This window comes from Ctenopharyngodon idella, chromosome 20, assembly GCF_019924925.1.
Source record: "Ctenopharyngodon idella isolate HZGC_01 chromosome 20, HZGC01, whole genome shotgun sequence".
NCBI classification, from domain to species: domain Eukaryota; kingdom Metazoa; phylum Chordata; class Actinopteri; order Cypriniformes; family Xenocyprididae; genus Ctenopharyngodon; species Ctenopharyngodon idella.
In genome coordinates, this window is record NC_067239.1 from 29,511,689 (window position 1) to 29,539,108 (window position 27,420).

Below are 27,420 nucleotides of genomic sequence, written 5' to 3' on the forward strand. Positions count from 1 at the left end.
GTTACAAGGCCTTTTCCAACCATTTGAAGTCATTTACAGTAAGGAAGATTATTCACAAGTGGAAAACAGTCAGAACTGTTGCTAATCACGGCCAATTACTCCTTCCCAGGAGTGGACATCCCAGCAAATTCACCCCAAGGTCAGACCGTGTAATGCTCAGAGAAATTGCAAAAAACCCAAGAGCTACACCTCAGACTCTACAGGCCTCACATGTTAAATGTTACAGTTCTTGACAGTACAATTAGAAAAGGCGAGACAAGTATGGCTTGTTTGGAAGGGTTGCCAGGAGAAAGCCTCTTCTCTATAAATACAACATGGCAGCATGGCTTAGGTTTGCAAAGTTGCATCTGAACAAACCACAAGACTTCTGGAACTGACGAGAACAAAGTGGAGATGTTTGGCCATCATGCACAGCCTCACATTTGGCGAAAACCAAACACAACATATCAGCACAAACACCTCATACAACTGTCAATCATGGCAGTGGAGGGGTGATGATTTGGGCTTGTTTTGCAGCCACAGGACCTGCGGGCACCTTGCAGTCATTGAGTCGACCATGAACTCATCTGTATACCAAAGTATTCTAGAGTCAAATGTGAGGCCATCTGTCTAACAGCTCAAGTTTGGCTGAAATTGGGTCATGCAACAGGACAATGATCACAAGAACACTAGCAAATCTACAGCAGAATGGCTGAAAAAGAAAATAATCAAGGTGTTGCAGTGGCCCAGTCAAAGTCCAGACCTCAACCTGATAGAAACGGCGCTTCTGGACCATGTTCACATATGGCTTCCTTTTGGCATGATAGAGCTTTAGTTGGCATCTGCAGATGGCACGGCGGATTGTGTTTACCGACAGTGGTTTCTGGAAGTATTCTTGGGCCCATTTAGTATTGTCATTGACACAATCATGCCGATGAGTGATGCAGTGTCGTCTGAGGGCCCGAAGACCACGGGCATCCAATAAGGGTCTTCGGCCTTGTCCCTTACACACAGAGATTTCTCCAGTTTCTCTGAATCTTTTGATGATGTTATGCACTGTAGATGATGAGATTTGCAAAGCCTTTGCAATTTCACGTTGAGGAACATTTTACACACTCTTTCAGATAGCCCATCTTTACTTCTGCGAGACTCTGCCTCTCTAAGAAATCCCTTTTATAGCTAATCATCTTACAGACCTGATATCAATTAACTTAATTAGTTGCTAGATGTTCTGCCAGCTGAATCTTTTCAAAATTTCTTGCTTTTTCAGCCATTTGATGCCCCCGTCCCAACTTTTTTGAGACCTGTAGCAGGCATCAAATTTGAAATGAGCTCATTTAGTGGATGAAAGTGTAAACTTTCTCAGTTTAAACATTTGTTATGTTATCTATGTTCTATTGTGAATAAAATATTGGCTCATGTGATTTGAAAGTCTTATCGTTTTCATTTTATTCAAATTTAAAAAACATCCCAACATTCCAGAATTCGGGTTGTACAAGCATTTAAATCATAGGGTGTGCTTAGTTTGTCACATATGGCTTCTCCATTTTGGCTTTATTTTTGTTAAATAAATAATGACAGTGTAATATGTCATGTGTTGTTGTTTATCTGAGGTTGTATTTACCTAATTTTAAGACCTACTAAAGACCAGATGATTTTTTTATGTCCTGATATGTAAAACCTGATATATACGTGTATTTGTGTCTGTGTGTAATTGACAAGCTCAAAGTCAAATATCATTACACATCATTATAATGACCCTAAAGTAGCCATAGAGTGATATGACATAATGCTGAACCTGCTTTAGTTTTGTATGATTGGATGTGGGCATGTAATCCTGCAACCAGCCAGCAGAGGAAGACAGTGAGACACTGCAGCAATTCAATTCAAACTGATACTGTGAGTAACACTATATGATTGTATATGAGTGTATATATTAGAATCCAAATAGACGAGTTTAATAATTTCCCTATAGTCTTTAAAAAGGTGAAGCGAAATAATCTAATAGAACACAAACCAAAACAGCTATGTTTTGATCTAACTGAACACACACACTGTTCATGTTCAAATGTGTTTTATTGTACTCGGTTATTTTGTTTGCTTTTCCCTTTAAAGTTAAAACCATCTGCATAAATGTGGAGGTAGAAACAGATTTCTGTCAAGAGATACAGCTCATTCACACAAATGAACACGTTCTCACAAACACTGTAAAGGTGAATCTCATGTTAAGAAACATGCTCAGGTTAGATTTCAACTCCAATCAAAAGAAATAATGTGACATTTTCATGAAATCCTCCCCAATTCTCAATACTGTACGCAAACACTCATTGTCATTACAGTGACATTACAAGGTATTTATATACACATTTATATCATTAATGCTGATTGAAAAAAATGTATTATATTCTCATATTGAGTAATGAGAATGGGAAACATGTCCAGACAGATTAGATTACAGTAATGAAAAATAAAAGCATTCATAACACTCAACCCCTAGTTTAAATGTGCTTAACTGCCATTAAAAATTAGTGTAACAAACAATAAAAATCCTAAAAAAAAAACAGGCTTCATTTTCTTTAGGCATAATTGACATTTATTTCTTTTAGTTTTTGGAGGCAAAATGTGATCTGAACATGTTTTCATGAGACTCACTTGCAAAATGATTTCTTTATGGATGCTGTACATTGAAGTGATGCAGTGATCCATAAACTGTTCATGCCTTTACGTCATCAAATAAATACAGTTTTAGTAAAGTGCTTGAGAGGTTATGACACTTCACCCCGTGACTTCAGTAATTATAATATGTCCTAAGAACAAGAGCCCAGTGTATCCCGTACACAGCCGTGACACATGGTGAACTGATATGAAATCAGTCATGAATGCGGTTCAGGTTAGAGCATTCAGCCAACACTTCCTGTTTGAAATGATTTTAGCGTTTCTAGTAGAAAGTAACACATCAAATAATGAAACCGTGGAGGAGTGAGAAAGACAGAGACCAAGAAAAGTGAGTATTTCAGTGAACAGGAGCGCAAACAGGCAAGAATTAAATCAGACTGTAAGAAGAATAAACCTGCAGGAGTAGAGGAACAGCTTAGAGGAGGTTAAGAGCCTCGTAACGTTTCATTCGAGCCAGCTGAGGTTCAGGCAGCGAGCGATAAAGGCGTACGTGTCCGCCACCTCCTGAATTACTTTACTGGTGGGTTTTCCTGCTCCGTGGCCCGACTTTGTGTCCACATAGATAAAGAGAGGGTTTGATTGGCCGGGCCAGTGGCCAATCACATTCTGCAGCGTGGCGATATACTTTAATGAGTGCAGCGGCACCACGCGGTCGTCGTGGTCACCCGTCAACAACAGTACGGCGGGGTACTGAACCCCGTCACCTTCTGGAACACGGATATTGTGAAGAGGAGAATACCTGCGGGATCAGAACATTGAATCAGGATCAGCTCTTTAAAACTATATTTTCAAAAAGATGGCAAAAATCTTAACACTAAACCGTGGCAAATTGTCCATGTTATCTCACTGAATGAAAGTTAGAAATGTGGGTCTTTTTGAAAGTGAACTTTACATAAATGGTTGTTATTTTGAAAAAAAAAAAAAAGCCTATTTATAAAATATTTATTAATATAAATTTAAAACATGCCATAAATCCCCCCAAAACTGCACAAATGTAGAGTAAAAACATCAATAAAGTAAGTAAAATTACTATTTTAAAAAAAATATATATATATTTTGTTACAAAATCACATTTTATTGTCTGGGGTCAGCCTTTACTTTAGGTTTTAGCAATTTTAAGTACTTTTTAGTTTTGTTATTTTTAAAATATTGCTATTTAGTAGAGCTTGCACGATTCTGAATAAACTGAGAATCACAATTTTTTTTGTTTAAAAGAAATTTTTATTCTCCCATGATTCTGTATAGACAACTAAACAAAACGACATGACAAACTGTTAATTACTGCAGTCTGTTTTAAAAAATATTTAATTAATTTGATTTTTTTTTTTTTTTAATCGTGTTGAATGAATGATTCAATGACTCACTCATAAAGACTTCACTTGTTTCATTACAGGATGAATCAGCATTTTTTAATGAATCTCTTGAATGAATGATTCAATGACAAATAAATTTTTTAACAGCCTACTGGTGTAACAATATAATTGATACAAATCTTTATTTGAAGCGTTAAGTTACTTTCAAAAGGTGATTTACTCTATTATGATAGACATCAGTGTTTATATCCAAACTATAAATTTAATTGACATGTATTTATGTCTCAGATGTGTCACTGCCTCTGCTGCTTTTAAAAATTGTAGAAGAATTAAATGTTTCTGTGCATCAATGGACTGAGTGAAAGTAAACTCACTTGATTAACCAATCAAACTGCTCTTTGATTTCAGAGCAGCCGAAATCAGTGGTCCATGCGTGTCCGATGGTGAACTTATGAAACTTCAACATGTCCATGACGCCGACCTGAGCCACAGCACAGCCGAACAGATCAGGCCTCTGATTCACACACGCCGCTGCAGGAGAGAGGAGTCAGGACTCAGTACTAGGAGAATACAAACGTGTGTGTGTGTGTGTGTGTGTGTGTGTGTGTGTGTGTGTCGTACCCACGAGCAGCCCCCCGTTGGAGCCTCCGTTGATGGTGAGTTTGCTGGAGGAGGTGTAACCCTCCTTTATCAGATACTCGGCTGCACACTGAAAGTCAGTGAAACAGTTCTGCTTATTGGCCAACATCCCCGCTGCACAAAGAAAAAACAGACTTTTCATTTAAATGCAACAAAATGTTAAAGATCACCGGACTGAGTTATGTTCCAAATGCATTCTACCATACTACACACTATTTCTGCAGCATGTACACTAGCGCTCAAAAGTTTGGCGATATGCCTCTTCTGCTCACCAAGGCTGCATTTATTTGCTCAAAAATACAGTAAAAACAGTAATATTGTGAAATATTATTACAATTTAAAATAACTGTCTTCTGTTTGAATATATTTTAAAATGTAATTTATTTCTGTGATCAAAGCTGAATTTTCAGCATCATTACTCCAGTCTTCAGTGTCACATGATCCTTCAGAAATTATTCTAATAAGAAATGCTCAAAAAAACATTTCTTATTATCATCAATGTTCAAAAGAGTTAATATTTTTGTGGAAACTGATATATTTGAATTAAAAGTCTTTTGTAGCATTATAAATGTCGATTCATTTAATGCATCCTTGCTGAATATAACTAATACTTCTTTCAAAATAAAAAAATCTGGTCACACTTTAGATTAGGGTCCAATTTTCACTATTAACTAACTATTAACTATGACTTTTGCCTCTATTAACTCCTAATTACTGCTTATAAATAGTTAGTAAGGTACCTAAGTTTATGTATTGGGTAGGATTAAGGTATGTAGAATATGGTCATGCAGAATAAAGCATTAATATGCGCTTTATAAGTACCAATAAACAGCCAATATCCTAGTAAAATGCATGCTAATAAATAGTTAATAGTGAGAATTGGACCCTAAACTAAAGTGTTACCAAAAATCTTACTGACCCCAAACCTTTCAATGGTACTGTAAAAAATTTTTTTTAAATAGTAGGCAGTAAATAATGCATAGTATGCAATTATAAAGTATTCTATTCAGAACATATGCACAGTTCAATCCCTGATTAACTTCAGAATTACAGTCACATGCCTTTATGCCACGTCTCTCCATATTCTCCACCTCCTCTGATGTTGGCCACAGCTAAAACTCCTCCCAGATGCCTGACAAATATCAGCCGAGAAACGCTAAAAAAAACAAACAGTGAGAGACAGACGTTTATAGGAACAGGAGGGAGATGCATGTGTGAAGTGTGTGATCGGCTATATGTTTTTGTGTTTGGTTTGTATTGTACCTGTAGCTGGGTGTGATGGAAATATTGAAACCTCCGTATCCGTATAGGAAAGCAGGATGGGAACCATCCAGCTTGATTCCTTTCTTATGGACAATAAACATTGGGATTTGGGTGCCGTCTTTACTGTGATAAAACACCTGTAAGAAACACACACAGACATAAAGCAAAGGCGATCAAACCACTGACAGACAGATGAACAAGCGTGCTGCTGTACCTGAGTGGTCTGGTAGTCAGCAGGACTGAAGCCCTTCACTGTGACCTCTCTGAAGGTGTGTGGCTGCAGCGGCTCTTTAGTCAGATCACAGTGATAGATGATCGCTGCAGAAAAACACAGCACACGTCACTCAATACACACCTGTTACAACATTACCTGATTGTTATTAATGAGTTATTAAGGTTGGAAGCTTCTGAATCTTGACGGACCTGGACACAAAAATGAGGTGAAGCTGTAAAAGATCTCGGAGTCTTTCTTCCTCCCAGTGAAGCCCACGATTGAGCCGACGTCCAGTGGAAACGTGCGTATCTCCTCCCCCGAGGACAGATGGAACATCTTCAACACGTTCTTCACGTCATGGAGGAAACACACAAACAGGAAGCTGGAGTATGTACAGGTAGCAAACACTGAAAGAGAGAAATTGTGTTTTAATTATCATTATCATCATAAACCACTGACAAAATATTTAAAATTATAATAACATTTAATTTAATTTAATAAAATTAATTAAAAAATAAAAATAATTTACACATAACAACATATATAAAATAATAATAAATAATAATTTATACTATATATATATATATTTATATTTATTTATTAATACATTTAATTTATTAAAAATTCATCTAAAAAAAAAATATATAAAATAATATTGAATAATAAATTACACTATTATAATTATACATATTAATTAATAAAAAAAACTATATATATATATATATATATATATATAATTTGCATTAGCAATACACTTAAATTCCATAATATGACAAATATGACAGAATATTCAGTGAGAAAAAAAATTACGACAGGACATTTTTATCAATTTATTTGATTTGACTGTTAAAAGTGGGTCAGAAAAAATGTTTCAGAGGGAGAAAGTAAATACATCTGAATTTGTAGATTATGAAAATAAACTTTTTATTGTTATAATTAGGGATACAAAGGGGTGAACTTTCCAAAAATTTCCTGAAAGTTCCAAAAGATTCCTGAAAGTTTCCAGAAATTCTGGAAATTTTCGCCCCTTTGCATCCCTAGTTGTAATACATGCAGATGAATTAGGCACAATAAGTCCTGTGACAGTTATTAAGAAAGAAAATACAGTGAATTTTGATTTTAAAAAAAACAGCATCTCTGCTCACCGATGACATCTTTGTCATGTTGGGGAATAAGCTCTTTCCATTGGCTGACGGACGGTTGGGCGAAGTCGATATTGATGAGTCGATATTGAGGAGCGTCCAGGTTGGTTTTAAAAGTGAAAACGGTTCCTTCATTTGTGACGTATTCATACTCCGCATCAAAGTTATCGATCAGCTTCACCCATGGCAACAAACCTACCATCAAGAAGAGAGGAAATAAGACACTGGCAGAAGAAAAGAAGTATTTTTGTCTGAATAATAATGTTTCTGTGCATCTGTACCAGTGATTCCCTGCGGCACGTCGTTCAGGTCACAGTACCACAGTCTGTTGACGGGGTCACAGCCCTCTCGGATGGACAACAGCACATAACGGCCATCATCAGACACCTGAAAACACACAGGCATACATTATTCACCTCAAACACGATCAGAAATGAAGTACCGTCTGTGTGTGTTTGTTACCTCAGCACCGCTCATCCATTTCGGCTGATCGGGAAATTCGGCACACAGGACGTCCTGAGACTGAGGGGTTCCCAACACGTGATAGTACAACTTCTGGTGCAGGTTAGTGGACGTTTCAGTACCTGAGAGACAGACAGAGAGAGTAAGATCCTTTAACAGTGTTTAGTTCACCCAAAAAAAATTCTGTCATTAATCACTCACCCTCATGTCGCTTCAAACCCGTAAGACTTTCGTTCATCTTTGGAACACAAATTAAGATATTTTTAATGAACTCTGAGAGCTTTCTGACCTCCAATAGACTGCAATGATTTGTTTTCGACTTTCAAGCCCCAGAAAGGTAGTAAAGACATCATTAAAGTAATCATGTGACTCCAGTGGCTTAACCTCAATATTATGAAGTGACGCGAGTGCTTTGTTTGCGCAAAAAAACACAATTTATCAATTTATTTACAAAATATTAATCACAATGATTACTTTAATGATGTCTTTACTACCTTGAAAGTGGTAGTTGCGTAGACTGTCAGTGGAGGAACAGAAAGCTCACAGATTTCATTAAAAAAAAATCTTCATTTGTGTTCTGAAGATGAACGAAAGTACTAAAATGACTAAAACTAAAATAAAAATAAGTTAAAGCTAAATGACAAAAGCACAAAATTACTAAAACTTGAACTAAAATTGAAATAACTAAAATATAAAAATAAATGCTAATGCAAAATATTAATACTAATTTAGTATATAATAATACTAAAATAACATGTCTCTTACACCTGCATGTGTGAATTTGTGTATCACGCGTGTTTGTGCGTCTTTACCGTCACTCTTGCCCTCCTGCTCGGGGTAAGAGTTGTAGAAGAGTCCCTTTCCATCGTGAGTCCAGGACATGCAGGTGAATTTGACCCTCTCCAGTTGATCCTCCAGAAGTACGGCGCCGTCCACGCGCAAAAAACGGATCTCGACCCAGTCCGATCCGCTCGCGCTGGTACCGTACGCCAGGTACTCGCCATCCTCAGAGAACGCGTAACCTGACAATAAGCTGCTGGCGTTAGCTGACATCAACACACTGCAGAAACAGACGTCACATGCTTCATGAAACAAACACAGACACATCCAGCACCTCGTAAAGCGACCGTCCCATCCTCGGAGAAGGTGTTTGGGTCCAGAAACACGCTGGGTTCTGCATCAAGGTTCTCCTGCATGTACAAAACACTCTGGTTCTGCAGACCCGTGTTGTAAAAGTGAAAATACCTAAAAGACGAGGGGGGAAAACAATGTTTGTTAGTGCTTCCAAAAACACACACACAAAAAAAAGTCTCTTCTGCTCACCAAGGCTGCATTTATTTGATCAAAAATACAGTAAAAACAGCAATATTGTGAAATATTATTACAAAAAAGAAGTTTTCTGCTTGAATATATAATAAAATGTAATTTATTCATGTGATCAAAGCTGAATTTTCAGCATCATTACTCCAGTCTTCAGTGTCACATGATCCTTCAGAAATCATTCTAATATGCTGATCTGCTGCTGCGCCTCACCTGTTCCCGCGTTTGAAGGGGCAGCTGTATTTGGGATAGTCATAGAGTTCAGTCATGCGATCCTTAAAGACGTCTCTGACCTCACACTGCTCCAGGAACGGCAGGGTCAGCTGATTCTGAGCGTTCACAAAGGCCTGGCAGATACATAGAGCGACATACATTAAGAGTCACATCTCAGATATATAGAGTCATACGTCACATGTTCATGAGGAGAGTGGAGAGATGTTGTGTGGAGATCACCTGTGTTTTTTCACTGTCAGGATCCTCCAGCCAGATGTACGGGTCAGGAATTTTATAGCCATGATAGTCGTCCACCTGACAACACACATGCATCACATGAGCAGTGAGGTCACCATGGCAACATGGTCACAAGATATCTTCAAGTAAACAACCAGGACCTCCATTTATTCATTCTCACCTTTAATCAGTCTCTTATAAGTTCATTTACTCAATCATCCTTCTATTTTCCTTCATTCACTCAGTCTTTCATGGATGCATTTATAATCCTAGCCATTCATTTTTGCATTAATTTATTCTAATATAAATTTATTCACCCATCTATTATCAATCCTTTACACATGTCTGTATTTTATCTATTCTTTACATATATTACTATCTAATCTATTATATATTATATATGTGACTATCTATCTATCCTTCATCCATTATTCATTAAAGCAATTATTAACATTAAACTTTATTATTCCATTAATTTATAGTCTCTCATGCATTGATTTATTCGTTCAGCCATTCATTCACATATTTATCGATTATTTATTTATTTATTTATGTATCCATTCATTCTTTTATCCCTCTGTTCTCATTCATTCATCCTTCCATCTATTCATTCATGTACTCTTTTTCTCTGTTATTCACTCACTCACCACTGATTCGTCTCTATAGGCGTTTGGATACTGGAAAGCCATTATTCAGTGATCTTCAGAGCTGATGAACAGATGAAATAATGATATGATGAAATTAACAGAGACGAGTGTCGGGGAGTTCAGTGTGTTTGAGAGCCGCAGCACAATGTCCGGAATCAACAGGAAAAGAATCCGTATAAAGACAAACGCTCCGGAGGAAAGAGCGCTGAAATCAGCACAGCGCCCTCTGCAGGTGGAGTTAGAAATGCGCCGGAGCCATAATGACTCATAATGAACGTTAACTAGGATCTGCTAACAAATGTACTAATTAATATTTATAAGTCATGTTTATTATATTCAGCATATCTGTTGTGCACTGTATGGTATGGTGCTCACTGCGCGTATGTAAACAAACGAACACCAGATTCGAATAGGGAAGATTTTAAATGAATAGCTACCATATAGACTGTAAAATAAATACGACATAAATTACGCTCTGTCTATCGCATGACGCAATCGAAATTATTCAGAAGGCTTGAAATAACGCACATGAACCATATGGGCTTCTTTTATGGTACCTTATGTACTTTTTGGAATTGACCAACCCCTCATCCTTCCCATGAGGGTGAGTAAATGACAGAAGATTTTAAAAGACAGAACATTTTTATTATTATTTGGGGTAATTATTTCTTTCATTATGCTTTTGCAAAGTCCATCCCCGCCACATAAGAAAAAAAAACATGCTTTGGTAACTCTTATGAGATAAAAAGGCAAAATTATGACAATTAAGAGCATAAAAATTGATAGAATTTTTTGCCGCTTCCTAACAAAATTTTCACATTTGGGCATTTTCATTTAGTTAATGAACTATGATTGCGTGTTTCCTACGGTGGTTTCGTCTCGGACTAACGGTTTTGAAGATATTCACAAAAGTTTTTTTAAGCACTAAATCACAACGTTCCACAAACCATAAACCGAAATCTGGCATGTTTGGACTCGGCAAGGATTCAGGAGTCTAAGGACATGACTCCCGTGAAAATAAGTCAACCACACCCAAAGTTAAAAGCATCTGAAAATGTAATTTTCGAAAACTTCAGGACATGCTCCTTCAGGACATTGTGCCAATGACCCATACCGAGTTTCCTTCCGATCGGCCTCCATAGAGTACCTCAGGGATGACGTGTTTTTGTAGGCCAACCCGGAAGTTAGCGGCGCACGGGTTCCCTCAGTCAAAAGCCTATGCATTTTTCCCACTTTTCGCAAAAAATAAGCTCTGTGTTTAACAAAGGGTTATGACACTTACACGTTTTGTCTATCAAGATAATCTTTACAAGTTCACATAACATTTATACATTTTGAAGCCTAAATAAAGTCGTCAGATATAAAAAGCTAACAGTAGGTTATAAACGGACTACAGCACACCATGGTCGCGAATCAACGTCACCACCACCGAGCTTCCTCAAACTTTATTTAGAAAACAACTTTATTTAAAAACATGCTCGCTGATTATGATCTGCGCTGTGTATGAATACTTTTTCCATGAGAAAGGCTGTCCAAATGTCCTGTTTGTCATGATGACGTCTAAAGTCCCCGCCAAAGGAAGTAGTCCTTTTTAGCAATTTGTTAGCAACCGCCGTTTTTAAGACACAATAAAGGTTTAAAAAAATCACAAGCGGGTTATAACTGGTGTGTTTTATGTCATAGATCAAAACGTGAAAATATTTAGAGGCTTTGTTAACCACAGACCTTATTTCAGGTGATTTAGCAAAAACCCATTCAAAAAACCCATTGACTTCGGGGCGATGGAACCAGAAGTCCTAAAATGCTAACTCGCTTCCGGGTTTTGCCTACAAAAACATGTCATCCCTGAGGTACTCTATTAACCTAGTCTAATAGGTGCTCAAAATTCATTGGCCGATGGCGGCCATGTTTTTTGAGATACACCAATGTCCTCATAGACTATCATGGCACCTTGGACCAAGACACTGCATACCAATTTTCAAGTTAATTGGACTAACGGTCAGATGGTTATAGCCGTTTTCATGTTTTTTTTTCCTGTTATAGTGCCACCTAGTGTCCAATCGACACAATTTTTTATCGTGACCAAAGATTGAGCCCATACACATGTGTACCGAGTTTAGAGAAAATATCTCATTCCGTTCAAGAGTTATAGCCATTTTAGTAAAAGTGGCCCCACCCGTTTTGAACGTTTTGGTGCTCCTTAGTGACCATGAAGCAAAATTTCAACTTTTTTTGATAATTATTGATATTCAGACTCCAGAGAATATTTCTGAACTGTTTTGGTTCCGATCGGGCGAAAAACCTAGGACTAGTTCACAAAAGTAGGTTTTGGACAAAATCCAAGATGGCGGAAAAAGTTTTATGGTGGAAATGAAATCGGATATACATTTTGTTTGTCTTGAGCCAAGGATTCCAATGATATAAGATAAGGAAAAGTCTGGGACAAACAGTCTCAGAGTTATAAGCAGTTTTGCGTTTTTGATCGCTGTAGCACCACCTATTGGCTATTTGGACGAGTTCATTGATGCAAGTTGTTAATGTAGGCGGAGAAAACACTGAGGTGGAAGGTGTGCTAAAATAAGTCTGAATGTCATCAGTATAACAGTGGAAGTTAAACCCATAGCATTTAATTATTTGTCCAATTGGTAATATATAAATAGTGAAAAGAAGAGGGCCCAAGACAGAACCTTGAGGTACTCCAGAACTGATTGATTTGGTGGATGATTTGTTCTTCTGGTATATAACAAATTGTTGCCTACCTGTCAAATAGGAGGAAAACCAGTCAAAGGCTGTGCCAGTAATTCCAGTTGCTGAAAGCTGTGACAGGAGTATCTCATGACTAAAAGTGTCAAAAGCTGAGCTGAGGTCTAACAGAAGGAGAGTGCAAAAAGCACCAGAATCAGAAGCTAGAAGGAGATCATTTAGAACCTTAACCAGGGCTGTTTCAGGACTGTGTAATGGATGAAAGCCACACTAGAAAGGCTCATAGAGGTTGTGTGCTGTTAAACAGGCCTGTAACTGGGAGGCAACAACTTTTTCTAACATCTTAGAGAGAAAAGAGAGGTTCGAAATAGGTTTTAATTACGAGATTAAAATATGAGATTAAAAGTTGAAATTTTGACTGTCATATTTTTGGCTTTTGAAGTCATAATTTTGACTTTTCATCTAATAATTATGGCTAAGAATGTCATAATTTTGAGTTTTTATGCCATAATTATAATTTACAAAAGCATTTTTTCTTATGTGGCGGAAATGGGTTTTGCACGTTTGTTTGTTAATTTATTTATTTATAGGGTGTTGTAAAAGCCATACAGTATTTGTATACTTAAAATGTTTGTTCTGTATGTTTTGCAGCACGGAAATTAAACAGAACATATAAGAATAATGTAAGCCTACTTACAAAATATTAATTCTGTTTATTTTGTGTAGGCATTTTCTTTAAAGAAAAAACAGTTTTTGTTTCATTTTTAAGTATCAGCTAGATTAATAAATGGGGTGGTGGTGGGGGTCATTATTCAGCACTGAATATGATAATTGTATGAATAATATGAACAGATATCCAAACTATGACATGTCTGAGATGTCATATAGAGACCATGTGAGTTTCTGTAAAATGCACACTCAAAAAGGAAAAGAGAGAGACAGACTCATAGGGGTGGAGGAAGACATCAGGGTGGAGTTTGTCAAGTGATGTCTGAATGAAAACGAAGGTATCTACACATTCAAGACAGAGAGACAGAGATAGAGAGCTTGTCTGCAACCTCCTCCTACAGACAGCTGGAGAGAAACTCACACTGACTCAACTCATCACAGTAAGTGTGCATTTTACTCTATTTGAACATGCAGTTGGTGTGTAGTAGGGTATCGTGTGAGAAGCGTATGAATCAGCTGAAGATCAGTCTGAAGGAAACCTCTTCAGGTCAGATGTGTTGTGGTCACAGCGCTGTGTGAGAGCGAGAACTCTACTCTTTTATTGAGTTTCATTCTTACTTGTTTGTTCATCTGAGTTCCCACATCAAACTGACAGGACTTGGACCTGTCAAACATGTGCTTTTGATCAGATCGGAATCAAAAAGATCAGTAAAATGTTTGCATTCCTTATATAGGACAATTGTTTTGCTCAGTTGTTTCTCATTCATAGCTCCAGAGACTTATGTTTTATATAATTAACGTTATCTCAAATGGTTCTTTAAATATAGATGCAAATGAGACATTTGACATATAGTACAGTAAAATTATAGAGCTATAAAATGAATGTGGAGAGCAGCTGAAGGTTTTTTGCTTTTGATTGCATATTACTGGAAAATCTCCATTTGAGCTCCATTTTCCACACTTAACAGGGAACATTATCAGAACATTCTGGCAAGGTTCTCACAAAGTTATGTCCTTTCAGTAACACTAATAACGTTTGTTCAGAGTTAACTGGTCCTTAATGATATTCTTGAAATGTTTGCACAGAAATATTATTTTTACATCGTTCATGGAACGTTTTTTCTGAAATGTTTTGGACGTTTTGTTTTTTAAATGTTAATACTTGTTTCAGAATGTTCAGAGAACATTCAAAAGTAATGTTCTCATAATGTTTGCAAAATTATAAAATTGAATGTTCCCTTAATGTTTGTGTAACAAATAAAAAACTGGACTCTTTGAATGTTCAGGGAACATTCAGAGATAAAATTTCATAGCTTAACAGGAACTTTAGCAAAACGTTCCTAGAATATATTTTGTTTGCTGGGTCATTTGTGTTTTGTCTTTCCAATTGCTCATTTTCTTAAGTAAAAGATTCAAATGTCCAGTCACATTCAGTTAACTAATGGAAATGTTGGTTAGTTAGTTACTGGAAAGTTAGCAATCATTTACACTTTGTTCTGTTTATATCATCATTTCCAAATGAACTGAAGTCAGATGAGTGAATTCAATTGCTATTTATAATCTTTTTTTTTTTTTTGCATAAACTTCTATTTTAAATCATGAATGTCATTTTTGCCAGTATCAACCATCCTAGTGACTGCATGGGAAATACAGAAAAAATAGTTTGTCTTACACTGATCATTTTTCTGTCTGTCATACACAGGTGTAATCTTAGCTCGGATTTGTTATGCCATCTAAAACACTCACCACCACATCAAACAAGCGCATCACTGTACAAACTGAGGAGAGCGTGGATGTGACAAGCACACGTCATGTTAAAGATCAATGTGAGATGGAAACCAGAGCCCAGACATCATTGCCCAGATACCTCAGATTTACACATCGCAATCAGGTACACACATACATACATGTACAGTGACTACAAAAATATATTTGGATGCTTAAATTGAAAAAAAAAAAAATTTAAATAAAATGTTAACTGAAATTAAATTTAATATAGCTGCATGCATCAGTTAACGGGGCCAAGCACAAAAAAAGCATGATGAGTTATGCAAGCATGGCTGGGAGCATCAGACCAACTTCAACAATGAGTAATTAAAGACATTTTGTATGATTTTAGTCAAAATGGCTGAAAAATCAAAAGTTCAGTCACATGTAATATAATTTAATTGCTTATAGTGTTTAACCAATAGGTGGCGCTGTTACAAAATTGAGGTGGTGTGGTCAGTGTGACACGTACAATGACATGTACAAAGTTTGATGTCAATATGCCAAAGCATTGCAGAGTTACAGCCTCAGATCAGCTTGGCACCATGCCATCAAATTTGTTGATGCGTTATTAGAAAATGGTTTGGTCTATCAAAAAGCTTTTAATAACTTTTTGCTGGTATAGGCTGAAGATGATCTGAGGCAAGTTTGGTGAAAATCGGACCGATGGTCTAGGAAGAGTTTGAAAAAGTAGGTTTTCAAAGAAATTCAAAATGGCAGACAGCAATTTCAACCAAATATGGCATAATTGGCATCATTGTTCTTGGTATGACTCAAGGAATCCAAGAACACCAGTTTTATTAAAATAGGCAAAATTAATCAAAAGCTATTAGCATTTTTTGAAATTTCATTATAATTTCTGACCACATGGTGGCGCTGTCTTGAAACTTTTTGAGTACCTTCAGGGCATGATGCTGATGACACATACCGGTTTTCATAATGAAAAGCTCATTCGTTCATAAAATACAGAATTTTTTACGACAAAATTCAAAATGTCCAATGCCCAAAATGGCCGACATGGGAAAATTGGGTATCATTCGACTAGTTATGCTGCACTGAATCAAAAGAGACCATTTTTTTGGGGGGGGGCAAACCATTCAGAAGTTATAAGCAAAAATTAAGCATTAATTTCTCTTGACCTGTAGGTGGCGCTGTGCCGAAACTCTGCAAGTAGCCTCAGGTCATGCTTGTGATGACATGTACCAAGTTTGGTCTTATTACGAGAAGTCATAGAGTACCTCAGGGATGACGTGTTTTTGTAGGCCAACCCGGAAGTTAGCAGCGCACGGGTTCCCTCGATCGAAAGCCAGTGCATTTTTCCCATAGACTTTTGGAAAATCACAAAAAATAAGCTCTGTGTTTAACAAAGGGTTATGACACTTACACGTTTTGTCTATCAAGATGATCTTTACAAGTTAACACAACATTTATACATTTTGAAGCCTATATAAAGTCGTCAGATATAAAAAGCTAACAGTAGGCTATAAACGAACTACAGCACACCATGGTCACGGATCAATGTCACCACCACCGAGCTTCCTCAAACTTTATTTAAAGAACAACTTTATTTAAAAATACATGCTCGCTGATTATGATCTGTGCTGTGTATGAATACTTAACCACTTTTTCATGAGAAATTCTGTCCGAATGTCCTGTTTGTCATGATGACGTCTAAAGTCCCCGCCAAAGGAAGTAGTCCCTTTTAGCAATTTGTCAGCAACCGCCACAATAAAGGTTTAAAGAAAATCACAAGTGGGTTATAACTGGTGTGTTTTATGTCATAGATCAAAATGTGAAAATATTTAGAGGCTTTGTTAACCACAGACCTTATTTCAGGTGATTTAGCAAAAACCCATTCAAAAAACCCATAGACTTTGGGGCGATGGAACCGGAAGTCCTAAAATGCTAACTCGCTTCCGGGTTTTGCCTACAAAAACACTTCATCCCTGAGGTACTCTATTGCGGAGATACAGCCTCACGTCCATTTTGGCGTGCTCTTGTTCAAATACGTTTGCGCATTATTGGAGAACGGTTTGGTTTTCTGAAAATCTTTTGGTCATTTGTTTGCCATCACAGTCTGAAGATGATCTGAGACAATTTTGGTGAAAATTTAGTTTCTAGCCCAACTGTTTCTGAAGTTATTAGCATAAGCATGAGTGCAAATCTGGACAGTTGGTGGCGCATGTGATGCATGTGTGTTATCAAGTGGACGACTGGTGAGTTAGAGAATCTAAAATTGCTCTGGTTACTTTTCAGACTGTCCTCAATCTGTGTGCCAGATTTCATAATTTTCTCACAAAAGTTTCTATGGGCTGTCTAGACTTCCAGAGCAAAAGAAGAAGAAGAAGAAGAAAACTAATGGATACAATAGATGACTTCGCAACTTCAGTGCTTGGCCCCTAAATATAAAAAACTTAAACTTTTTTTTTTCCCATCTAATTGCCAAGGCAACATTTCTCATTTTCATTTACATTAACTTGATGTACTAAAATAACTAAAACTAAATAAAAAAAATAAATTAAAAAAAAACTATAAAAATGGCAAAAAAAAAAAAAAACAATTAAAAAAATGACTAACAATTTAGCTAAAATTAAAATGAAAACAGAAAATATTTTTTAAAAATTCAAAATATTAATTAAAAACATTATCTCAGTGATACTAAAATAACTGTTATGTCATTGCATTAGGTACAAAATATTAAATAAGTATCAATTCATTGTAAAGAAAGATACCACAAGCACACTTGTCAAGTAAAACAGACGTTTGCAGGAACTGAAATGACAAAACAATAGATGTGTGATAATGTGATGAACTACTCTGCAATAAAACTGAGGAGAACTGACTTTATACATCCACAAAAATCACTTAAACATGAATTTCACATTTAAATACTCATGCACAAACATGCTCCATATTTCAAAGTGTTCACAAAGCAACAGTTTTTACAAGTAAAGAGGCACTTTACTGGATAAACGGAGACAGAGCTTTCTGAGTCATCATCTATAGTCCGGGGTTAATTTATCACCACACACATTGGTTTTGCTGCAAATAGTTTTTTTGTGTAATGCTTTCTGATTTTCTTCTATTGTGCTGTTAGAAGGAGCTGGGTGTTTTCACCACAGAGCTCATTCCTGTAGGGACCCGGTTCGGCCCGCTGCAGGGAGAACCTCTCCACCCTGAAGATATATCTGCAAACATCAGCCGGAAACACATCTGGATGGTACGTCAACAGATGTGCACGCAAGAAAGATGAGAAACGTGTGTGTGTGTGTGTGTGTGTGTGTGTGTATGTGTGTGTGTGTGTGAGAGAGAGAGATCAAAAACCATTTTGAGTCATTGAGGTTCATATTTACCAGTCATGTTTCAGGGGGGGGTGTGCTCATGTTGGGTTTCTCTGACGCACTCCTTCTCGCTTACATGTGCCAGTAAAACTATACACTCGTATCTCACACACTGACTCAGCAAGGAAGTGGCTGACAGGAGCGCTCGCGCACACACACATACACGCACCGAGAACAAGGTTTCCAGAAAACCTTAATAGATCATTCTGATGCATTTGCAGCACCATTGAATTTCACACTTCCGAAATTCAGTCAATATTTTAAAAGCATAAATTTCATATTGAATTGCCCAAATTCATAACATGTAATATTATGAACATTTCTTGTTCAAGATATTTTGATTTCATTTTATAGGTAATATACAATGCATAAAAAAAACACTACTGTTTAAAAGTTTAGGGTTATTAGTAACGTTTTTTTTTTTTTTAAAGAAATTAATACTGTTATTCAGCAAGGATGCATTAAATTGATCAAAAGGGACAGTAAAGACTTTTAAAATGTTTGCAAGATTTCTAAATCATAAAATTCTGTTCTTTTAAACTTTCTTTTCATCAAAAAATCCAGGAAAAAATGTTGTTTCCACAAAAATATGAAGCTGCACAACTGTTTTCAACATTGATAATAATCAGAAATGGTTCTTGAGCAGCAAATCAGCATATTAGAATGATTTCTGAAGGATCATGTGACACTGAAGACTGGAGTAATGATGCTGAAAATTCAGCTTTGCATTTACATTTTAAAAAATATTCAAATAGAAAACAGCTATTTTAACTTGTAATATTATTTCATAATATTGCTCTTTTTACTGTATTTCTGATCAAAAAGCCTTGGTGAGCATAAGAGACATTTGAATGGTACTATACAGTATGTTAATGATTATATGTAAATTAAATAGTATTTGACATAAAAGAATTAATACAATACCAAAAAAATACACCCTTATAAATGTCTAGAGGGCTAAATATTTCTCTAAATGAATTTGTTCTCTCTATATGACTGCATGGCATGCAAAGAAAGTTGATAAATGAGCAAGCCCAATCTCTTAAGTTCGATATTAGCCAGGATGAACTAAACTGAAAAAAGAAAGAGAGAAAGGGAAAGACAGACAGAGAGAGAGAAACAGGTGTCGTAAGGTCAAACAAGCAGGGTGTTCAACCAGCAGCTAAAAGCGTGAATCAACATCTAAACCACAACCTCTCACTTTCACACAGTCGCTCGCACAAATAGATGTGCACTTTAAATCTGAGAGCAAAAGCCTAATGTCACGCGGTTTGGTTTCCTAAACCCCTCTGAATGCTTATTAATGGTGTTTGCTAAGCATATTAGCTAATACTCTTGCTCATACCAACACTGGTGGATGATAAAAAGATTGAAGAGGATAATTTCATACTTTAATGCATAATTTTTAATCTTCTGTTAAAATGTCAATGCTTTTTTTCTTGCTAAGATCTTCTCGGAGGGGCGATTACATCACTTCCTGTCTTGTGAGCATGAGAGCGACTGCGGTTGGATGTGCTTTGTAAATTCTGCCCCATCTCCGTGGCAACAGAATCTTGCAGGATTCCAAATTGGAATGCAGGTTTATTTCTATGCAATGAAGGATCTAATGCCGGGGGAGAAGCTACTGGTGGGGCGGAGCCTAGAATACAAGCGGCCAATGAGCGCCTTTCTGAAACAGCCACCTCCCCCACACCGTGAGTGACAGCCACAATCAATTTCATGCTATTCTGATTGTCAAGAGTACTATACAAATAGATTGAATAAATGTATTTTATTTTATTAGCAATATATTGTGCGGTTTAATGGGATTACAGCTTTAAATTGACCATCATTGACTCTATTTTTCACATTTAATTTCATTGGAAAGACTGTTTCACCATGTGATGGCTGTTTATTTGTCACAGTGGTTCTTTTATTAGGGGCCAAGCACCGAAGGTGTGTTCAGTTTTCCACAAAAATTGAACCAGATCATCTTCAGACCATACCGACAAAAAGTTACGGAATTCAAGTTGATTTCTCAAACCGTTTTCGAAAAACACGCGAACGAATTTTAAATAGCACTTACGAAAATAGACATAAGGCTGTATCTCCACAACACTTTATCATATTCAGACCAAACTTGGTACATGTCATTACAAGCATGACCTGAGGCAACATGCAGCGTTTCGACGCAGCGCCACCTACTGGTCCGGAGATACAAAAAAAATGGCTATTTTTACTTATAACTTCTGAACGGTTTGTCCAAAAATCATGTGTTCTCGTTAGATTTGGGGCATCATGCCGAGTCGAAGGATATCCAGTTTTCCCATATTGGCCATTTTGGCCGTCGGCCATTTTGAATTTTGTGCTAAAATGCTGTATTTTATGAACGCATTAGCGTATCATTACGAAACTTGGTATGGGTCATCGGCACAATGCCCTGAAGGAGCCTGAGAAGTTTCAGACCAGCGCCACCTAGTGGAGAAAAAAATTATTTATATGCATTTAACTTTGCATGTGGTTGACTTATTTTCACAGGTCATCTCCTTAGACTCTGGAATCCTTGCCGAGTCCAACGATACAAAACATGCTAGGTTTGTGCAACGTGGTGATTTAGCGCTTAAAAAACCTTTGCGGATATCTTCGAAACCGTTAGTCCGATCGAGACAAAACCAGCGTAGGAAACATGGAACCATAATTAGTTAACTGGTTAAATGCTAATGCACAAATGTCAAAATTTTGATAAGAAGTGGCAAAAAAATCAAAACAAAGTTACCCATGGGTCATTTTTTATGTTCTCATACATTTAAATGTCTATAACTCCAAAATGAAATGAGATATTTTCACCAAATTTGGCACACACATGTATGGGCTCACTCTGAGGACACATGAAAATTGCCATTAACTACAATACAGTATTATGATATAAAATGCTACATTTTATGAATGCGTTGGTGTACCATTACGTAACTCACTATGTGCTATCGGCACCATGCTCTGAAGGTACTCAAAAGGTTTCGAGACATGCTAATAGCTTTATATAAATGTGGCCTGTTGTAATGAGACTGGTCTTAATAGATTCCGTGGGTCATGCTGAGAACATTAATGCCAATTTAGCCATAGTCAGCCGAACTTCCTGTCCGCCAGTTTGATTTTCTTTAAAAACATACTTTTTCGAACTACTCCTAGACCGTTGGTCCAATTTTCACCAAAATTTAATCGCATCATCTTCAGACTATGCCGACAAAAATTTATGGATTTCGTGTTGATAGACAAAACCGTTTTTGTATACCACAGCAACAAATTTGAGGCTTGATGCCAAAATGACTCTTGAGGCTGTATCTCTGCAGTGCTTTGACATATTGACAACAAACTTTGCGAGTGTCATTGTCACCCCACACTGACCATACCACATTAATTTGGTCACAGCGCCACCTATTGGTCGAAAGTGATAAACCAGTAAATCTTTATTATTGACTGTATTTATGTTTTTTCAGCTATTTTTGATCTAAATGATCTTAATAGGTCTTTAATTGCTCACTGTTGCAGTTGGTCTGATGCTCACAGCCATGTTGGCGTGACTCGTTGTGCCTTCTTTGTGCTTGGCCCCATAATTGCTGCTTGCAGCTATATTTTTGAATAGTTTTAAACTTTCTTGTTAAATATAAATATTTTCTTTCATGTTAATCATTCACTCAAATGTTTTTGCTTTATTTCCTGCTTTAGCTAATTCTCAAGATAAAGATCAGGTGAGGAGTAGAAAGAGAGGTTATACTGTCACTGAGATCCTGGATCTGAATCCCGGGACTGATCATCACACTGTAACTCCACTTAGCACCATCACACCATCTAAATATGGGGAAAAAGTGACCAGAGACCTGCAGAATCCAAAATTACCTCCATCTTTGATGACTAATAACTTCTCTGACATTCCTTTAAACGTAGGAGGACATGTATACACCCCTGCTATTCCACAGTCCTTTATGCCAAGGTATATATGGCCTATTATTCAGTACGTGCCTTCACATCAGCCAATAAGATTTGGCCGAACAGCAGCACACATGTCCCATAATATTCCCATTCCACCAATCCACATGTATCCATCACTTTTGAGTCAAACATCCAAAGAGAATCACCTTTCATTAGCGTTGACCAATAAAGACGACCTCAAAATTGATGTGAGAGACTCTACAATAAGAGAGACAAAACCTAAAGACTTAACAAATATGTCACGTAACCCACCGCCAACCCTCAGCAATGCAACCGATCCCTCTCCTGCTGAAGTATCCAGTGCTGATGACATCACAGCCAATAGAGACTCACCTGAGATGGGTGTGGCTTCCCCAGGTTGCTCCTCCTCTGACAGACACAGCACAGAGTCTCAGGGCGCCCAGAAGCGACAGACTGTAGGTTACAAGGCTTTACCGTATCCATTGCAGAGACAGAATGGAAAGATCCAGTATGAATGTAACGTTTGCGGGAAGAACTTCAGTCAGCTGTCAAACCTGAAGGTACATGGATTATTTTCTTTTATGAATTGCTACAGTGTCAGTGGTTTAATGAAAGTTGTCAGAGATAATGATATATTTTAGATATTTTTAAAATCAAGACCTGTTAAAATTATAAATATTATGAAGCCCCTAATGGTGATGATGATGGAAAAAAATATGAGATGGGAAGAAAAATTATGTGTCCCTTTAGGGGCTCTTTAATATATATTTCCTGGTATTTTGGATTTTTTGAAAAACCTACTTTTGCAAACTAGTCCTAGGTTTTTGCCCCATCGGAACCAAACCAGTGCAGCAAGATTCTCCAGAGTCTGATTGTCAATAATTATTATAATAATTATTCAAGTGTGTGAAGCCACTATTACTAAAATGGCTATAATTTGTGAACGGAATGAGATATTTTCACCTGTGGTCACGTGAAAAAGGATACAGCGACTGGCCACTTGCTGGTACTATAACAGAAAAAAAAAAAAAAAAAACATGAAAACAGCTATAACTACTTCACCGTTAGTCCGATCGACTTGAAAACTGGCATACAGTGTCTTTGTCTGAGGTTCCATGATTGTCTATGAGGACATTGGCCCTTTCCCAAATGGCACACTTCATGTGCACTCCCTGCTGAAAAATCCAGCTAAAATCAGCCAAAGCTGGTTGGCTGGTCTTAGCTTGCTTAAGTTGGAAGTAGCTGGTTTTAGCTGGTCTCCCAGCCTGGCATAGCTGGTCAAACTGGTCTCCCAGCCTTTCAGTCTCCTAGCTAACCAAAACCCCTCTAAAACCAGCTATGATCAGGCTGGGAGACCAGCTAAAACCAGCCTGACCAGCTTAGGCTGGTTTTAGCTGGATTTTTCAGCAGGGCTTTCGGTCTTGTGGCCGCAACGTGCACGTGTCCGTTAAGTCCACGAGACCGTATGGTGTCCCATTCGTAATTTTAGCTTTCAGAAGGGTGCTTGCGAGCGCCCCCTTTGCAGCCACTATGCATCCTCGATGCGCACTTCTGCTGAGCCTGCAAGTCTGCGAGCTACACAGAGGAATTACCCGGCAGTCAAAGCGGCATTACGTCACAAAAGTGTGGGCTCAGAGGAAGATTGTGAGGGTTTAGGGTGCCATTTGGAATAGGGCCATTGACGCATCTCAAAAAAACATGGCCGCCATTGGCCAAGAAGTTTAAGCAGCTATCAGACAAGGATAACGAAGGGGGATTGGAACAAAACTTGCTGGGCCTGTTTGACCCACGCCCATAGAGGCCTGTGAGAAATTTGAAAGAAATCAGCCACCGGGGGGCACCTTTGCGTTGTTCACGTTCATAAAGGATTGTGTATCCTGCGACATTTGTACCACATAGTATAACTCCTCATTCTGATCAACTTTGCCTCTAGGACCGCCGCTGTCCATCGGATCGTTCATTAAATATTGGAGATTATTTCGAAAACCAACTTTGGAGAACTAGTCCTAGGTTTTTGGCTCAACCTTGATAACTGTTAAAAAGCTTTAAAAAACATATATTTCCTATGGTAAATTGCCTGTATTGGCTGTAAATGCTCTTTTCTATCTATGATCGAGATGGTTACAGGCTTGCTAAATAAATCATAATACCTTTTTACACATATGCTTAAAGGCCTTAAAACGCTTGAACCCTGATATTTGCTGCTCGCAGCTATATTTATTTTTTTATTATTTGACTAAATGTCTCTCGGTTCTTGGTTTTCTGATCTCCAGGTGCACCTGAGAGTTCACAGTGGTGAGAAGCCGTACAGGTGCGAAATCTGCAGAAGGAACTTCACCCAGCTGGCTCACCTTCAAAAGCACATCCAGGTTCATACGGGAGAGAAACCACATGAATGCCATGTAAGAACACACAGAGGAACATCTCATTGCTTTCTAGGAGAGAAAACGAAGATCTTATTTGCTGTGATGTGTCTCATGTGCAGGTGTGTAACAGGCGTTTCAGCAGCTGCAGCAACCTGAAGACTCACCTGCGGCTGCACTCAGGTGAACGGCCGTACGTCTGTAAGCAATGCCCCGCCAGCTTCACCCAGCACATCCACCTGCGGCTCCACAGACGCCTGCACAACGCTTCACACTCACACCAGTGCCCGCAATGCCCTCGCAGGTACACACACCTGTGCAGCCTACAGATCCACATCCACCAGTTCTGTCCTGCCACCAGCGTCACAGGCTCCGCCTCTCAGCTGGACTTAGCCAATGACGCGCTCGAGAGGTTTGATCTCGGCGAAGGTGCAGAAAGCCTTGAGGTTAATATGGAGACGGAGTCCATAAAAAGGATGTGCCAGGTGATCTGGACACAGGTACTTGCAGATCCACCTGTCCTCCGGAAGCAGGAAGCAGCACAGGTCCAAATAATAAAGAAATGAATCGTCCAGGCCTCTTTCTCAAAAGGTTTCCATTAAACAAGAAGGTGATCAGTCTGATATTTGTAAGAGATGCACAGTCTTGACAGTCTACAGGGTGTTTTCTGTGATTTTCTGTTTTATAGTTTTATATAGGTGTTTCATTTATATTTTAAACATACATTTTTAGTTGTTTTTGTTTTTATTTGACTGGCTTATCATTTAAAGGGTAGGTAACACACACAGTTTCTGCCAATCTCATCTTAATCTTGAGTACTTATAGAGTAGTATTGCATCCTTCATATCTCTGAAAAGTCTTTAGTTTTATCATATTTATAAGATCATCTGCAAGCTGTGACATCATTATAAATAAAAAGGGAACAAAAAAGTTCACGTTGTTTACATTATATGAACTTTTGCGCCGATTGCCAACAAAACACAGACATTTGATGCAGTTTTACTCACCGCCCGCGATCTGCAAATCTGTCGAACTGGGACTTGTTTACATAACATTCGTCATTGAAATTGCGAATACATGCACAACTCCGTTGCTGCCCCAGAAAAACAAACTTCATCCACTGTTCGTTAACGCTGAGTTCTTTGGGAAGGTGAAAAAGGTAATCTTTCCCTCGCAACCAAAAACACACTCCTTTGGTGACATTGTTGAAAAATCTCTCGGCTTCCGTATCCCGAACGAAGCGCGTTGATGGGCGTAGGCTTGCTCTTGCTATGGGTAACGTGTGTGTGCACGCTTATCAGGGAGGAGTGCCTATACGAGGAAATCCGCCCTTTATTACGTGATAAAAGGCCATACTCGAAAAAAACTCTCTGAAACATTATCCAAAACCGGAAGTAGTGTATTTGGCACAGAAATACTCTGTCATACGTCCAACTCGTGTTTTGAAACTTTGGCCATGTTTAGCATGAGAATCCAACTCTTTAACAGTGTAAATAAGTCAGAATGCATGAAATAGCATTAGCATTGTTGAAATGAATTAATCCTTTTAATTGGCAAGGATGCATTAAATTGATCAAAAGCGACAATAATGACATTTATAATGGTGCGCAAGATTTCTGATTCAAATAAATGCTGTTCTTTTAAACTTTATATTCATCAAAGAATCCTGAAAAAATATACAACTGTTTCTACAAAAATATGAAGCAACACAACTGTATTCAACATGATAATAATAGTAAATGTTTCTTTAGCAGCATATTAGCATATTAGAATGATTTCTGAAGGATCATGTGACACTGAAGACTGGAGTAATGATGATAATGCTGTTTACTTTATTTTTGATCAAATAACATTTCAAAAACATTAAAAAACTTAACAAAGCCAAACTTTTCAATGGTAGTGTGTGTGTGTGCGTGTGTATACATACATACACACACACACACACACACTCATATTATCATATTATCATTATATTTGGATAACGTCTAATTGTCCTAAATGTTGCAGTCACTGGATTTATGTGTTATTATGTGATAAACTACTGGCAAAAGACGTTAAATCGCTTATAGGTGAGATCAGGGCTGTCACAAATGGGTTTAAGTTTTTAAATTTTTTTTGTTTTTTTTTTGTTTAAATAAAATTCCAATATGATCATATTTTTGCAATATGTGTTGATTGAACACATGAGCACAATAAAACCACACAAACATGCTTTCAGACAAGAGTCGACTACAGTATATGACAAAGTTTAAGGATGAACTATTCTCAGGGTATGAGTATTTTCATGAATGTCAAGTTGGAGAAAGCAGCTGTCAAGTGTTTTATGTGTTGTAATTTTATATAATTTATTAGTGCAATTTCTGTTACCCAAAACAGTGCTTTAATATTTTTATATAGTGTATTTTCCATTTGTTCTATTTCATGACTTTGTTTTTCATGTTTTGCTATTTAAACAACCATTAAATATATTATACTACATTTTAAATACACGTGTGGTGTTTTTTTTTATACCTTAGGTAGGTTTGTGTGTGTGTGTGTGTGT

The 27,420-nt window shown here is 37.4% G+C and overlaps 2 protein-coding genes across 2 annotated transcripts; one reads left to right on the forward strand and one right to left on the reverse strand.

The window, feature by feature from the left end:
- Nucleotides 1-2,036: 2,036 nt before the first annotated feature.
- Nucleotides 2,037-10,276, reverse strand: prep (prolyl endopeptidase). Its single transcript, XM_051875716.1, has 15 exons — nt 10,106-10,276; nt 9,462-9,536; nt 9,222-9,355; nt 8,803-8,933; nt 8,501-8,710; nt 7,689-7,810; nt 7,508-7,613; nt 7,230-7,421; nt 6,294-6,491; nt 6,085-6,188; nt 5,871-6,007; nt 5,669-5,763; nt 4,590-4,721; nt 4,343-4,499; nt 2,037-3,394 (listed from the first exon to the last, which is right to left on the reverse strand). Exons 1-15 carry the CDS (start codon nt 10,145-10,147, stop codon nt 3,100-3,102), a joined length of 2,130 nt encoding a protein of 709 aa, XP_051731676.1. The 5' UTR covers nt 10,148-10,276; the 3' UTR covers nt 2,037-3,099.
- A 3,495-nt stretch (nt 10,277-13,771) lies between these two features.
- Nucleotides 13,772-27,363, forward strand: prdm1c (PR domain containing 1c, with ZNF domain). The gene is made up of 7 exons (XM_051876091.1): nt 13,772-13,917; nt 15,180-15,368; nt 18,342-18,464; nt 20,033-20,279; nt 22,291-23,075; nt 24,789-24,917; nt 25,001-27,363. Exons 2-7 carry the CDS (start codon nt 15,204-15,206, stop codon nt 25,442-25,444), a joined length of 1,893 nt encoding a protein of 630 aa, XP_051732051.1. The 5' UTR covers nt 13,772-13,917; nt 15,180-15,203; the 3' UTR covers nt 25,445-27,363.
- Nucleotides 27,364-27,420: the final 57 nt, after the last annotated feature.

Excerpts from the sequence above, each read along its gene's own strand:
- prep (XM_051875716.1), bottom strand. The coding sequence starts at position 10,147 with ATGGCTTTCCAGTATCCAAACGCCTATAGAGACGAATCAGTG. Across the intron at positions 6,189-6,293 it reads CACCTCATTTTTGTGTCCAG|CGATCATCTATCACTGTGAT; the intron begins GTCCGTCAAGAT and ends GTTTTTCTGCAG. Across the intron at positions 4,722-5,668 it reads TGGAGAGACGTGGCATAAAG|CGGGGATGTTGGCCAATAAG; the intron begins GCATGTGACTGT and ends TTCTTTGTGCAG.
- prdm1c (XM_051876091.1), top strand. The coding sequence starts at position 15,204 with ATGCCATCTAAAACACTCACCACCACATCAAACAAGCGCATCACTGTA. Across the intron at positions 20,280-22,290 it reads ACAGCCACCTCCCCCACACC|CTAATTCTCAAGATAAAGAT; the intron begins GTGAGTGACAGC and ends TTCCTGCTTTAG. Across the intron at positions 24,918-25,000 it reads AGAAACCACATGAATGCCAT|GTGTGTAACAGGCGTTTCAG; the intron begins GTAAGAACACAC and ends TCTCATGTGCAG.